Source organism: Alligator sinensis, unplaced genomic scaffold (assembly GCF_000455745.1).
Source record: "Alligator sinensis unplaced genomic scaffold, ASM45574v1 scaffold76_1, whole genome shotgun sequence".
Taxonomy (NCBI): Eukaryota; Metazoa; Chordata; order Crocodylia; family Alligatoridae; genus Alligator; species Alligator sinensis.
Window position 1 is genome coordinate 2,551,420 of NW_005841865.1, and position 15,307 is coordinate 2,566,726.

General features: G+C 42.9%; 1 protein-coding gene across 1 annotated transcript in view; it reads left to right on the forward strand.

Moving 5' to 3' along the window:
* Positions 1-340: 340 nt before the first annotated feature.
* Positions 341-15,307, forward strand: part of ADA (adenosine deaminase) — a gene marked incomplete at its 5' end in the record, with an annotated part of 38,704 nt that continues 23,737 nt past the window's right edge. Inside the window, 3 exons of the mRNA XM_025191950.1 lie at positions 341-382; positions 12,707-12,768; positions 14,956-15,078. Of these exons, the coding sequence (XP_025047735.1) occupies positions 341-382; positions 12,707-12,768; positions 14,956-15,078 (227 nt within the window). The remainder of the gene's footprint in view (positions 383-12,706; positions 12,769-14,955; positions 15,079-15,307) is intronic.

Below are 15,307 nucleotides of genomic sequence, written 5' to 3' on the forward strand. Positions count from 1 at the left end.
GAGGGCTCCTCCCTGCTGGGGCACTTGAGCTGGGGAGGGGGGTTGCGGGCCACAAAAGGTTGAGAGCCCCGGGGCTGCAGGCAGAGGTGTCGCCCGGGCGAGTTTAGTTTGCTTGCAAGATCCCTCTCCAAAGGGGGAGCTAGACAGTTGGAGAACGGGGTGCAGAGGGCGAGGTGCATCGTCCCTTCTAAAACAGCACCTCTGTTTTCTCAGTTAAAAGCAAACTAGAAACTAGACTGATAGCTAAGGGCTTGGACTGGATTATTGAGTTTAAGATAGAAGTGAAAACAAATGTAACTTGATTGGAATAAGTTCAAAACCACCTGCAGGGCTATGAAATAGGAGCTTCGTTATCAGGAGCGGCCAGCAGAAGTTGCAGCAGGTAAGGCCAGCTTGATGGGTGGGACATCGAGACCATTGCATTACAAAGGAGAGAGGGCCATTAGCACCTGTGGACTGAGGAGTCTAGAAAGGATCAGGTAGATGATAATGAGCCGTGAAGGCACTGCCCGATTTGATATACTGCTGTCAGTGCCAAGCAGTTGGTTTTAAATTTTGGGTGGAGCAGGAATCAAAGTGGGATGCAAGTGCAGCCCTCCTAGAGCCACTCCTGCCCTCTCCCCTCAGCCTCCCTGATGCATGTGGTCCTCCCTGGTGATGTTAAACACAGACGGTGTTAGTGGGACACTAGTGGCATTGTTGGGAAGATACCTACCACTTGGAGACTGCCAAAAAGCCATTAGATAACAACTTTCAGTCGCTATCAATTTGAATTGCATCAGAGCATTGACCTATAGGTGGAATGCTGTGTACATTGTCAATTCCCTGAGTCATCCAGTTCCTCACCACACCAAGCATTTAAAACAAAGACTATTCAGGAAAGCTCTGCTCACAGCACATTGGAAGAATAATTTGTATTCTGTGCTAGATGAACATAGAGCAAAGAGGTGGCTTGGTTTTATTGAAAGTAGATAAATGCATCTGTTGTGTAATGTGCAATATACCTCTGACATTAAGCAGTTCGGGAACAAACGTGTATTCTAAGCTGAGCTTGCAGTATCTTGTTTAATCACAACTATGGGTCACTATACACACGGACACCCATGCACACCCTCTGCTGCTTATTATCTGCTGCTCTGGCTTTACAGGTGTTAGAGAACCTCCTAGGAGATGAGATGTGGCCACGTGCTAGTAACCTTGTGTCCAGAGAGGATTTGAGGATATGCAGTGCTGATCTGGCAGCGGTGGCTTTTTTTGGTCAGAATTGTAAATGTTTAGTTCAGTTCAGTTCTTTGCTAGAGATAATATTGTTTCTACCACAAGCATCTCCAGACCACAGCTGTAAAATGTTACCCTGGTAATTACTTGAAATACATCTGAAACATGATCATGTTTCGCATGTTATTTATAAAGATGTTTGCCTGTTTATACTCTGACATCACATAAAGGAGGAGAAAATGAAGAATAGAAATACATGCTTCTGTTTGGATCTCATTGTACCATTCTTTACCTGTCAATTTTTCTTTCCTGGAAGAATCCCTGCAGAAAGCCTCTTGTCTAGGTTCTGGCGCCTCTGTCCAGGACTTTTATGTATTTTATCCAACAAGCATTCAGTGTAAATGCAAAAACTATCCTGGTGTAAGTACTGCAACCCATAACTGAGCAATTGACAGCCACTCTTTTTGGCAAGCATGCCACAAGTTGAACTGCAACCCTCCCTGAATGCCCCTCTGATCCCTGCTCCTCAGAGATGTCCTTGATAGAGTTTGCACCCTGGGGTGCAAGGGAGCTCACCTGCCACATGCAGCTGCTTCTTGTGACCCACATGCTGTGCATTGGCCACCCTGGCTGTAGAGTCGTGCTTTCTCATGCTCTCAATCACTGTCTGGCTCAATGAACTGTATGCTTTCTGCACAGGAACGCAGCTCCCACAGAAGGGATGGAAAGTGTTGGCCTTTCCTAGAATAGTCTAATCTTGTTTGGGCACTCTGCTGGGAGCAGGAGATGTGGGCTTGAATCTCCCCTCTGAACTTCCTTGGCAGACGAAGGTTTTTAACCTGGGTCTCCCACTTCCTGGACCAGCTTAACCATTATGTTACTATATAAAAGGTGGACCCATGATGACACCAGTAGCACTTCTTTGTTCAGCTGCACTTAAAAAGGAAACGGTGGCTGTACTCACTTATTTGAAAGAAACCCTTCTTTAGGGGAGGGTTCTGGTTTGTGGAACCTGAGCAGATAAAGGTACCTATCTGCAGCCTTCAGCAAGGTGCCTGAAGGGTGTTTTCCCATTTGGCTTGCTGAGTAGCCCCTAGAGCTGGCATGCTAACTTTAAGCAGCTTGCTGCTCTGTATACCAGTTGTTGGGCCCTGTTCTGAAGCACTGAGTCTCCCATGCACCGTGGAGCTCACCATTCTGGCTTCCACTCTGGGAGTTAGACACAGCAGCCTCCAGCTTTGAAGCACTTCAGTCCTTGTTCTGAAAGGTCTATACGTGGTGAGAGCACGCAACATCCGTTGGGTTGGGAGTAGGGGCATGCTTTAATTCGTGGTACTTTATGTAAAGTGCCATGAGTTAGAGCAGGGCCCTGAATGTCTGTAGGCACCCTTAGTCTCTGGGTGTTTTTTCTTAACTAAAAGGAAGATGGGAGAGGAGAGACAGGCAGGGAAGATGCATGCAAGACACTGTATTTTTCAGGTAGCGTCTCTAACCTGTATGTCAGAAATTAAAACAGAAAATGAACACCCAAACTTTGAAATGACCACCAAGAAGTGAAATTGCCTCAGAAATGTGACTTTATAGTTCATTTGTTCAAAAACTAATGTCAGTGCTTCCCACTGTCACTGTTCTACCAAACCAGTGGAACAGCCCAAGACAGTAAAAGTGATACAGTGTTAGAATTTGGAAGGTGAGTGCTCCTTTTCTGTAAAGGGACTGAAATTGTACCTTACAGATTTTGGGGGGTTTTTTTCTTTTTTTTCCCAGATGCTGCCAGTGTGTGACTGAGCCCTGTTCTTCCTGCACTTTCGAAGAGTACAGTCACTGAGTCTGCTAGGAACAATAAGCCATGTTAAAGTTTGTAATAGACCTGGGGTGTCAGTCATATTTGGTTTCCCAGGCTGGATCTGGCCTGTGGAGCTCCTTCCGAGCCAGATCCAAACCTACCTTTGCTAGTGAGACAAGTGGCACCAGGGAATCGTGGGAGTTACCACATCCTTTTGTTACCCCAATACCACTAAAATACGACTTCAGTGATGCTATGTACCCTGGAATTTGGTGGTGGGTCCTGCCCCCAAATTCCTGGCCTCTCAAGGTCTCTGTAGGCCGAATGCCTGATACCCCTGCAACACACCAATGCTAAAGAAATTGTGGAACAAACAAGAAAACGCTTTTGCTGCCCATGAGCTACCATTATCCAAGATCCCTTGCTGTTGATCTGCTGGCTAAGGCATGGTCCAGTTGTAGTTGCTTTAATGCATGATCTCCTCCTGTCCCTAATCTGTACATCTTCCACTGGAGTGTCCTGCAAGCATTTGACACTATTGATCCTGTCCTTTGGCAACAAAGCTTCAGGATATATGGCAATGTCCTGAAATTGTGATTGAGCATGTCTTCACTGCAGTGACTGTAGCTTAAACATATCTGGGCTGCTTTTAAACAAGGTAGCTCGATGCTGCCAGCTGAGTAGCTGCAGCAGCATGGATCACAGCGTGGACTGCAAAACCTGTCTGAGAAGCTGGGTAAATACTGGGGAGGCTTACCTGTGCTGAGCTCCATGCTGCAGGGGATATATTGCTGGCAGTACCCCATCTAGCTAATTTAAAGTTAGCTCAGGTCCGTCTGCCAAAGGCAGTCACAGAATAGACAAGGGGTAGCCAAGTTTCCTAACCATCTAGCTTCAAACAAAACTCTTGACACAGCTGTGAGCCACAGGACTCCACTTCTGAGATGTGTGCCCCAGTCTCAGCGATCTGAGCACAGCACTCCAGCTCAGATAATGACTTTTAGAATAAATAATCAAGAACTGAAGAGAATAAAAAACAGAATAATAAAAGAAGAGAGAGAGAAAAATAATGTTTTTAATCAACTGCCTCTCTTCCTTCAGAAGCCACATTTAAACTTCCTGGGAGCCATGGTCTGACTACCCCTGTAGACATTACCTGCAGGAGCACAGATTTCCCTATAATAGAAAAATAAAATTTGTAGCCCACTGTCTCTGTAGCAAAACTTTGGCCGCTATTGTCAACCCTTTCAATCGGAGCTCTGGTGCCCTGAAAAAGTCTTTGTTTTAGGAGTTCCCTTCAAATAGATAAAGCTAGTTTCTAGCTGACTGCATGTGCCTGTATCAGATGAGCAGAGAGCCCTTTGAACAGGAATCTCAACACTTTTCACTTCTCTGCCCATTCAGAAGAACAGCAGTACCAGATAGGCACTTTTGCACATGCATGCTGTGTCCCAACAGACCTTGCAGCATTGCGCTTGGGTCATCATACCCAAAATAAATTCAGGATACATTTTATATGTGGGGCAGGTGTTGCTCTGAACCCTCCAAGGTTCAGTGCGTGTGCCAGGGACAAAATAAGATACACAGCAAAAAGTAACAGGAGGAAGGATGGGAAAGGGCATCCGTGCACCAAATACACTTGGCAAAACGACATAGGAGGGCATTCTCTGTAGTTGCTCCTCAACTCTGGGCTCTCTTCTTGCGGCCTGCCAGGCCCTCATCCTGGACATTATCTGAAAATACTGTAAGACCTTCCTATTTGGGCAGGCATTCGTCAGGCTGGGATCTTATTTAGCAGGCATTGCTATGTAGTTTAATATTCTGTTGGTATTTACTTGCTTTGTTTCTCATGCCTTATATATGTCGTTTCATTCTCATTTGTAAGTCGCCCTAAGCCTTTTGTAACAGCAGCTGCAGCATTTTCTCGAACCGTACTGTAAAGATCTTGAACCTTACTGTAAAGATCTCTTAATTCTAATGTTGATGCTTTACAGGAGCAAACCGTTTTCTGCAAAGTATGGGGAGACTTTCATTTCAGATAAGTGGCATCACTTGGAGTGAGGTAGAGTTGGCACTGATATATCCTGCACAGCTCATGGTTAGAGTAGCAACCCACTCCCAGCTCTGACAGTGGCCCTTTTTAATGGTTAGGAGAGCTTAGTGCGTAAATCTGGATGCCATGAACGTGCCATTTCCATATTAATTAACAGTTATCTTAATTTTAAAACATTTTAAGTGAGCTTCCATACATAAAGTGAAACAAGATATGGTGGCCTAAATAGCAGAATTGCTCACCCAGGACAAACTGATAGTTTAATGCACTGGTTGACTGTCTAAGAATCAGCAAGCTGAACGTGTTTTCTAGCATAGAAAGATTTTGGTGACCTCCCAGAATTTAATTGTCTGAAAGCCTTTTGGCAGAGGGATAAATTGTTGTTTTCCTGGAAATAAGAATTGGAGGAAGATGCTATCACGCCACATCTAAGTTTGATTGACTTTTCAGACCATGATTTTGGCCTCAGAGTGGAGCTTTAGGGTCATGGATCATTAGGCAGTTTACTTGAAACACATAAGAAGGGAATGACACAGTCTAGAGGACTGAACATGTGCCAAAGCATCAGGAGATCACATTTTAAATCCAAAGACTCTTGACAAAACACTTCACTCTGCCTCCTAATTGTCCCCTCTTGGAAAATAGGATTTACAAAGCTTTACCTCACATTGGGGTTTTGAATATTAATTTAAAAGGGCTGTGTCAACACTGGGCTTATTTTCACTGCAGCGTTCGCTCAACAAGAGAGCCTCTAACCCAGTCCCTGCCGGCACAGCAACAAAAGTCAAGCTAGCTGGCCATCAGAGGTCAGAGGCTTAGTAATGCAGTGGGGAAACGGCTGCTCCGGTGCTAGTCGAGTGCTTTGTGGTGTGGCTGTGCACACTTTAGTTAAATGAGAAGTGTTAACTTGAATACAGATAACTCAGATTAATTTAGTGAAGATTTAGGCTCAGTTTGCCCGCTCCTCCAAGTTCCCAAAGGCAAAGGTATTCGCAAGCACAGTCTCTGTGGTCCTTCAAACACAAGGACTCCTGTTTTTGTGCGTGTCCCTGAGTCTCTCCCCAAACACACACACTTAAAGGAAGATGTGGTGTCAGCTCCGTGGAGCTCTGAGAGGGGATTAGCCTTATGCATTGCAGGGCCTTCTGAAGCTGTCTCTGTGATGGTACGCCTCTGTCACATTTACTCAGCGCTGGGCCATCATGGCATAAATGAGTCCTTCGTAATCATAACAAGCTTTACAACTATCAAGTGCAATATAAGTGTTAAGTAATCACTATAAAGAAGAAAGATGCTGGGAAAAGTGGTGTATAACAAGACAACAGCATCGGATTTTAAATACTTTTTATGAACTGCAGAATCTTTTTGGTGAGACAGAAATCTGAGTCGCACCTAATTCACTAAATTAATCTGAGCTATCTGTGCAGTTTTTCCATTGGTTTTGACCTAAATATATCTATAGATATAGATAGTGCACACTGAAATGTGTGTGATAAATTCACCCATGCATCAGTCTGCCTCTGCAGGCATTTCTAGTTTGGAGAATCATGTGGTTTTGATTCAGGAAGAAACGGAAGAGAAGCACGTTTTCTTCGGTCATGCCTGTCCCTTTCATTGAAAGTCAGGGTTGACTGTGCCAACTCTGGTGCCAATGGGTAGACATCATCTTGCATAACCTCTGGTAACAACGGCTGACTAAGTCTGCCTTTGTTTGCAGCTGCTTCTTTTGGCAAAGGTTATCCCTCTGTCCTGTGCTGAAGTTTGACCTAACATTTTCTGCTTCAGGTTTATCAAGCTATTCAGCAAGTGAGCAATTCAGTAATTGCAGGAAGTAATTACTGCCTTTTCCAGCTATTGTTTGCATCAATATTGATACTGGTATTTTCTAAACTGCTATATATTCCTGCACTGATAAACACTTTGGAGCAAAGTCACTGATAAATAAAAACTACCTTAATTATTTAATAACTGTTGGCTGGATTATCCATTAACACCTACCTGAACTGATAAAAAAGGGTGGAATTTATTAATGCCAATCAGAATTGTTTGGATTCTGGAATTTTTATCCAATTAATTATTGACTGATGTAAGTGAAAGACACTGACGTTTCCAAATTCCTAGGTGAAAAGGTTGCTAGTGTCTGTTACTTGATGCTGGTATAAATTAAGAGTAACAGCACTGAGGTCAATGGAATTACATAGTTTTACAAATTGGGATTAATTTCCATGGAATTTTCCATAACTGGAAGTGTAAAAGAAAACTGGACCCTTAAAATGGATATATAGTCTATCTATAATGTGACTCAAGTGGTGCCAGACAAAACAACAACCCAAAATGTTTTTTCTTTTATTACTACCTGTGAAGTATTTTGCTTTGTTCAGAGCTTTCTCCCAACATATTAAAAAAAAAAAAAATTAAATTGTGGAGTGTTTTTTGTCACAGGGTTTGTTTCAGCAGCTTCCTTTCTAGAATTTTTTTCCGTTTTTTTTTTTCTAACCATAATCTATTGCGCTAAATGTTTTGGTTATTGCTCTTGGGGAGGAAAAAATATCTAGCCAAACCTCCCTGCCTCCCCTGCCTCCCCATCCAGTTCTACCAATAACTTTATTGAGAATCAGTTTACTGGATATATGCATGATAAGAGATTACCTCTCTTGCAGCACCACCCCTACTCTGGTTTTAGACTTTCCTCTTTAGCCAGGTTTAAATATTGTATTCAGTGAGATGGTCAAACCAACTGGAGATCAATTAGCTTACTGTCAGCTATGGTTCAAATAAAGTATGAAGCCAAGTTGTCTGATACGCAGGGGGAAGATAATTCACGTGTCATCTGCCTCTTCAAAGATAGCTTTAAGAGTTTCTTGCAAGTCACAATAGCAGCAGGGTGGAAAAAAGTTTTCCTGTCCTGTAAAAGTGTTCAAGATTTGAATACTTTCTCCTGTGTTGGGGCAAACTGAGAGCTTTTTGGATTTTTTTTTTTCCTTTTTATTTTGTGTGAAAGCGAAGAAAGTGTCAGCCTCCAAGAGTAGCCAAAGTTTAAGGCGTATACTTGGACTACTCTCATTTAATTTTTGTTGGAAAATTCCCAAGCAACTCCAGATACAACTCTCATAAAATACCAGGGATGGAGTTTGTCAAATAATCCTGAAAGTTAATTGATAAAGGGAGCTGTGAGGCATCTTAATCTGATTTGACCCAATGTGAAGTTAGCTTTTAAAGCAGAAAGTACAGTCATCCCTTCCAGTGTCCTTTGCCAGTGCAGATGTATCTTGCCACTAGCCCATACCACAGCTCCAGCGATTTCTAATATGTAGCCAAGGGAGACTCAGCATATTTGGCAATGACATGCATTTCTGAAAGGTTACACAGAGAGCATCTCTCAATGAAAAATTCTGCAACAGGCAAATCCTAAAGCTGTTTGTGATCAGGAATGAGTTGGTCTGCATTGTAACTTAGTCCAAAATGCACTTCTTTGCTGAAGAGAGAGGGCTCTTGCTGTCGCCAATCATGGCAGGGCAATGTGCTTGAAAGCAGAGGTTTCTTATCTCTCCCACCTTGGCTAAGAATCTGTATTTTACCTTGGTTCTGGGCATGTTTTGCTTACTCAGGCTTCTCCTTGTGGATATGCAGTTCAGTGAAAGCTCTTTAACCTTAGTTATCTGGAAGATTCATTTATCTACAAGAATGTCGTGTTCCCTGCATACCCCATGCTAATTGAGCTCTCCACCTTGGAGAGACCAGGATCTTTTTTGGGTTACTTCTTGCAGCTTTGGGGGTCTGCTCACAATTAGTCATTTTTCTTGCAAGCTGCTCACCACTCCTGCCTCCAGCTGAATTATCCTTGTTTTGCTCCTATAAGGAAGTAGGAGCAATTAAGGGTTTGTCTCCTCTGCAGTCATAGCGTAGTGTGGCATAGCCATACCAGAGGTTACTTGGATACAGGTAGCACTCTAGCTGTGGCAGGAGGAAGCCTGTGCTTTGCTCTGCGCTCTGCAGTTAGACTGCTATCAAACTGCTACTCTAACACTAGGTTTTGGGTTCATCTGGAGTCACTGCTGTGACTGTAGGGGCAACATATTGCAAGACACAGAGGACAGAAGCCTGTGCTTTTTTTTTTTTGCTAAAGAATGCTGCTTGATACTACCCTTTTCTTGTCTTGCTGCTATCCGTGTGCTCTTGTTGCCGTCTATCTTCTGTGCTTTACACCTTGCCTCCCAACATCTCGTTCTATATTGCTCTGGTTGCATAGCCCTAATTATCAGAATCACATAACTCCTGGGCAGGATTTATGCCTGTGAATGATCTGATTTTGACACTGGCTTCCTAGGTTCTGATATTATGACCCCCTTCCCAATCTGTTTTCCAGAAATAAAAAGTCAGTGATACCTGCCCGGAACCTGGTGGCAAAGGATGAGCTGGGTTTTCCTAGGTTAAGTAAAACAAGGATGAGTGTCAGAGCTTTCAAGCCATCACCTAACCCATGCTTCAATAGAGAGATGGGGTTTGCAAGAAGATCTGAAGCTTTCCATGTTAGCGGTTTCTTTATTTCGCCCAGCGGTGATTCCTGTAACTTTGCTCAAGCATCTGTGAAAATTTTGGCTCTACTAATGAGGAATCTCCTCCATTCTGACTAGCATTTTCTTTGCTCCAGTGAAGCCAAGCTGTCATTGGAAGTCCATGGTTGCAGGGAAGAGGGGCTGTTTCAGCTACATCCAGTCCTGTTCAGGGATTTGCAGAGAGAAGAGCATTTGGTGTAGTCTGAAAACCAGTGCTAGATATGAGCAGTTCCCTTACCTGTTATAATATGTATACAGAACCATGAAGCATAATGCTCTGCTCTTAGCTAGGGTGATACATGCATCCATCACACCTAGCCTTGATGACTATAGCTAAAAGCTACAATTGGTTGGGATGGAGCTATCTTTTGTTCAGCAGCTCAGGGCAACCAGGACTCCATCATCCCCCTTTTGCTGCTGTGTTTGGCTCAAAAATCTCAGGCTTTTGTCTTTCTCCAAGTGCTGTGTGCAAATAGCCCGGATCTGTGACAGTGATCAGTGTCAACAGCCATGTTCCAGTGTCAGTGTTAGCCTCCGATCACACTTGTGCATGGGGGCGGGGGCATGTGCAGGTACTAAGGTGCATGGTTGGCAGCCTAGAGATCATAAGTTCAAGGTCATTGCAGAAGTGCTCACAGTGCAGCCCTGTTAGATTTCAGCTAATCTGTGAATTTTGCTTGTCACAAGGACATGAAAAGGCAGGGCTCGGTGTGCAGGAGGAGGATTTTTCCTCGATTCAGGCTCATGAATTTGGAACTCCTGAAAGGGGTCAGGCAAGGCCTGAACTTTAAGCAAACTGCAGAAAACATTTTACCCAAATAACAGCATTTCCTGAATTTCTGACATAGACTGAAAACAGCTTTTCCTGAGGAAGTTGCAAGAAACCCTAAAGTGGGCAAAGAAGGAGTGACCTGTCTGCATAGGAAATTCCTTTCTAACCGCTGTCAGTTACTGGCTGATCTGTACCCTGAATCCAGAAATACATAGAAATAAATGCAGCGGGACTAGAACGGCTAATTAGCTGTGGCTGTATCCAGTATCCACATAACTACCAATAGCCACATAACTATCTTCTGTCTCCTACTGAGTTCTCATCTTCAGTATCTGCAGGCTAATTTCATATCCTGTTAAAAAAAATGCTCTCTTAGTATTAAAATTGTTGCCCCCTTTTTTCATTGATTGTCCCCTTTGCCCCATTTTTGAAATGGCCTTCATCATATTCATTATTTTATATGTTTTCTCTAATACCATCATTGTCTCTGAACTTCTCTATAGTCCAGGTCAGAAGAACATAAGAACTGCCATCCTGGGTCAGACCAATGGTCCATCTAGCCCAGTATCCTTTCTCCAGTGCTGGCAAGTAGTTGGTGCCTTAGCAGAAGTGTGTGATAAATAAAGTGTATGTAGAATGATGCATCCCATGTCAGACCATTCAAATTACCAGCAGTTATAGGTGGAGGGATGTCTGGAGCCTGAGGTCACATCCCCAGGTGCAGTGGTTAATAGACTGTCATGGACCAGTCCTCCATAAATTTGTCCAATCCCTTTTTGTAGCTGGGTCTCTTAGTCTTTTCTTGTATGGCACTCTCTCTGTTTGCTTTACTGTAGAAATGTGTTTCAACATTTCCGAAGAATCAGAAAATAGTAGCTAGACCTATTTTGGAGTTCTCACTAACTGCCAGACTAGATGCCTGTTATCCATTTTGGTTTTAAAAGTACAGTTCATTGGGGCTGAGTAATTTAAAAACAAGTCAAGGGTTTTAGACTTGTGCCCTGCAGCCTCAATCTCCCTTAGATTGATGAGATTTATGTGCAGTCCTCCTCAGAGGGCATACCAGGAAAATGAGAGTGTAGCTTTCGTTAGTCTCTGAATGTAGCAACATCTTAATTAAAAATGAGCTTATTTTCAATGCCTTTGGCTTTCCAGTTTCCAGTTCAATGCCTTTGGCTTTCCAGTTTCTCAGTTCTGGTAAATATTTTTCAGAATATATCTGAAATATCCTGTCTGGTGTGTGTAGGGAGAATGTATATATATTTGGCTCCAAGGACTGGTATGTATTATCTTGTGAACAGTCAAAGAATGGTGTAACATTTGGAGAAGACACAAATCTGAATGTAATTACAATATTTTATACTCTTCCTTCTTAGTAATCAGCAAAGGCTTCAATCTTGTTCCAGTTTTCCCTTATGAATGACTTGTTCTCCTGCTTGCCTACTGATCTCCGAACAAGTGTACTTGCATGGAAAAAAGTGCTTATTTTGCATTAAAAGCAATGGTTATATTTCTGGTCCTAATTCTGTGATTTTAAAATTGCTTTCATCACCTTCCTCCTGAACAATTGGAAATATAAATTGTTATTTGGAGGGGTTTCCCTTGCCCCCCCCCCTCCTTTTTGGCAGTATTCTGCATTGATGGAAACTATTTATCCCTGAGAGTACTTGGCAAGCAAAGGATGATAAAAGGCAATTTGTATTGCTGCCTCTTTCTTAATGGGCCACAGCTACAGTACTTTATCATGAAAGTTTATGAACTCTTTGGGACAGGAAACATCTATTTGTTCTTTGTTTTGCACAGCACCTACCAGAGTGGGGAGTGGGCTGTGGCAGGGGCTTTGGTAATTTAAGTAAATAATAAAGGAAGTAGCTTTTGACAGATGAAGGTCTGTAGTCGCACCTTCAGCAGACAGGAGGTAGGATTCATTCAAGAGCAAACAGGTTAGAAGCAAAGAGATTTTAGTTTTGCCAAAGTGTGGGACCAATTTTGCCAAGTGTGGGACCAGATTGTTTTCCCATGAAATGTTCAGGTTCCTGGAAACAGAACGTGCTCTTTAAAAACATGCTAAAAGTTGGACCTGCAAGAAGAACAGTGAATCTCTTTCAGTAATTTTCAGACATTCAGAAACTAACCACAACTTGGTTAGTGTCTTATTTTTGTGTATTGTGCACATGTTACTTTTCTCCCCCCTCCCCCTTTCCAAATAGCTTTTTGGCTGTATTACCACCATCTTCAAATCTGTAGGCTTCTTTGGCTGGTATAGAAATGTGCCACTATTCATTGCAGATTCTCTTTTTTCTTTTTTTTTTTAATTATAGGTAGAACTTCATGTCCACCTGGATGGAGCCATTAAACCAGAAACCATCTTGTACTTTGGCAAGTGAGTTGGTTGCAACGAATGATTTGCTGATGACTATTCAGCTGGGCACCTGGGTTTTTAAATCAGACTGAAGAGCATAAACCCCTGATCGGAAGGAGAGAAATCCCAGAACCTGGCTCTGCATATGCAGTGATTTAACACTGTGTTAAACATGATTTCTACTAGCAAGATTCCATCTAGCCAATAAAGATAAGGGTGCTTTTTTTTAAGAGCACTTGCAATCTAAAGTGTGCCATAGATCACTGTCTAGCCCCACCTGCTGTTTCTGTGTAAACAGTTTCTATCCCTCCCCAGCCCCCTTCTCAGACAAAGTCTCTCCATATGTTCTGGTCAGAGATGCATCTGATTGAAATCCGCAACCTAAAAACTTGGCCTTTACTAGCACGGTCCTTCTGGACATGCAAATCAGAACAAAGTGCACAGAAGTGAACATTGTCTAATAGCTTGGTATTGAACCTGGACTGGACTGGTGACAACTGTAGTGAGCGAACAGTGCCAGAATACACCTGTCATTCATTGGCTCTCTGGCTGGGAAGCCCAAACAGCCACGGGCAACACAATTAATATTCTGTGGTGGAGACACCCAGATCTTGCTATCAGATTTTCCCAATGGATCTTTGAAATACTGAGTTCCAAGTTGCGTTTTTTTTAAATACACCCATGAAACGCCTCAGCATTATCACGTTAATAAGTGCAAATAAGCAACTTTGGCTGTCCCTTGTAGCTGACTGCTGAAGTAGTACAGTCTGCAGAAAGTACTGGGCTTGGACAGGCCTCCCTCACTTGCCATGCTCTTAATGCTAGGATTTGTGTCTTCAGCAAGGGCTTTCCGCCTTATCAACCAGTGTAGTTTGTCTGTTTGCCCTTGCCCTGAAGTAATCTATCTCGTCTTCTACTTGACTTCAAACTAACACAGCTAACTGTATCTCAAACCAAATGAGTGCTGTTGTGACCCACTGCCAAGAAGATTATTCAGTGATGTTGCTTCATTAATGGCTTAAGAAAGAAGGATCTGGTGGGCTTTGCTTGGGAAGCAAACCTGAGTTAGGTTATACATGCAGCACCCGCTCCAGCTGGTTTGAGGCAGGCACCACATGCAGTGAGGGTCCCAGGACAGGCGCTGCATGTGGCGCGTGTTCTGGGCTGCTGGATCTGGCATGTGGGGTTGCAGGGGACAAGGGGAGTCTGGGTCCTGTAACATCCCGGCTTAGAGCATCCATCTAGATAAGATTTGCATTCCTTGGATTCCCTTGAAGCACAAGCTTGAATTCTGCCAGGCTTGGTCTTTTTATGTGGCCCGAATTGTCTTCCATACGGTATCCTGCATCTGAGTCAGTATCCATAGATGTACAGACAGTCCCAAATGATGTTATATCCAATCCCCTGTAATTAATTGTACTATAGACAGGTTAGCTATCAGAGCTGATTTGGATGAGGATAGGACAGATTTGCTGAAGAACAACATTTCATATACAGGAACTGGCATGGAGGTACGTTTGGAGGTTATTTTTTTTAATGGATAAGCTGTGTGTCATTGGGATGGAAAGGACAACATGAAAAACCCAATACATGCCAGGAATGAATGACTCATGCTGAGTGCCATAGACTTAAGCTGTGATAATTGTCTCTTGCTTTTGTAGTTTGGATGTAATATAGATTTCCTACACCACAGAATGATGTGTGCAAGTTTATTGAGGAAAAGAACAATGTAATTTGTGTTACCACAGTTAGCTTATTGAACTGGCAAAACTCAGAAGGTCCCATCCCATGCCTCTGTTCAGATAAGTTCTCCAGTGTCTGGCAATTTCTCTGAACGACGGGAAGCTTTGGAGTCTGTATGAAAATGGCTTTTTGGAAGTCTTTTGGCTTTCTAGTTCCAGGAGTTGTCAAAGTATCTTCAAATAAAAAACAATACATTCACTTTTTTAAAAAAAAGACAAACTTTTTTTTTTAAAAGCTCTTTTAGCTGAATTCCTTATGGATAGCTTTGGCTTTGTTTTTGCATCTGTAGCTGCCTGTGCTTTTTAATAGAATTTGTGGTGAAGTTTGGTGCCACATTTGCAAGGCAGCTTGTGTTGTAACTGTTCTCTGAAGAAACAGACTGCCCCAGGACACTTCTCTGATGTAAAATATACAAGCAGGACCCCATCTCTTGCCAGTGAAATGTGTCATATTTTTTTTCCTTAGGAAAAGAGGAATTCAGCTACCTGCCAACACTGTTAGTGGCCTGCTGCAGCACATAAGTTACAACGAGCCACTCACTCTCACCCAGTTTCTAGCAAAGTTTGCTCATTACATGCCTGTGATCGCGTAAGTAACTCATTCCCAGTTGACTGCTGCATACGTCTCCCTGCTTTTCCATGGCACCTGCTGGCGTTGCCAAGTTGGGGCACTTCTGGTCTTGAGAATGGCTTTGACTTCTGTGTGCAAAATAAAATACATTTCCTTCTCTTTGACACAATGATGACAGAGAAGGGCATAAAGATATTTGACTTGCTTATCAGAAAAAAAGGAAGTTCATGTTCAGTCTTTCCTGCTG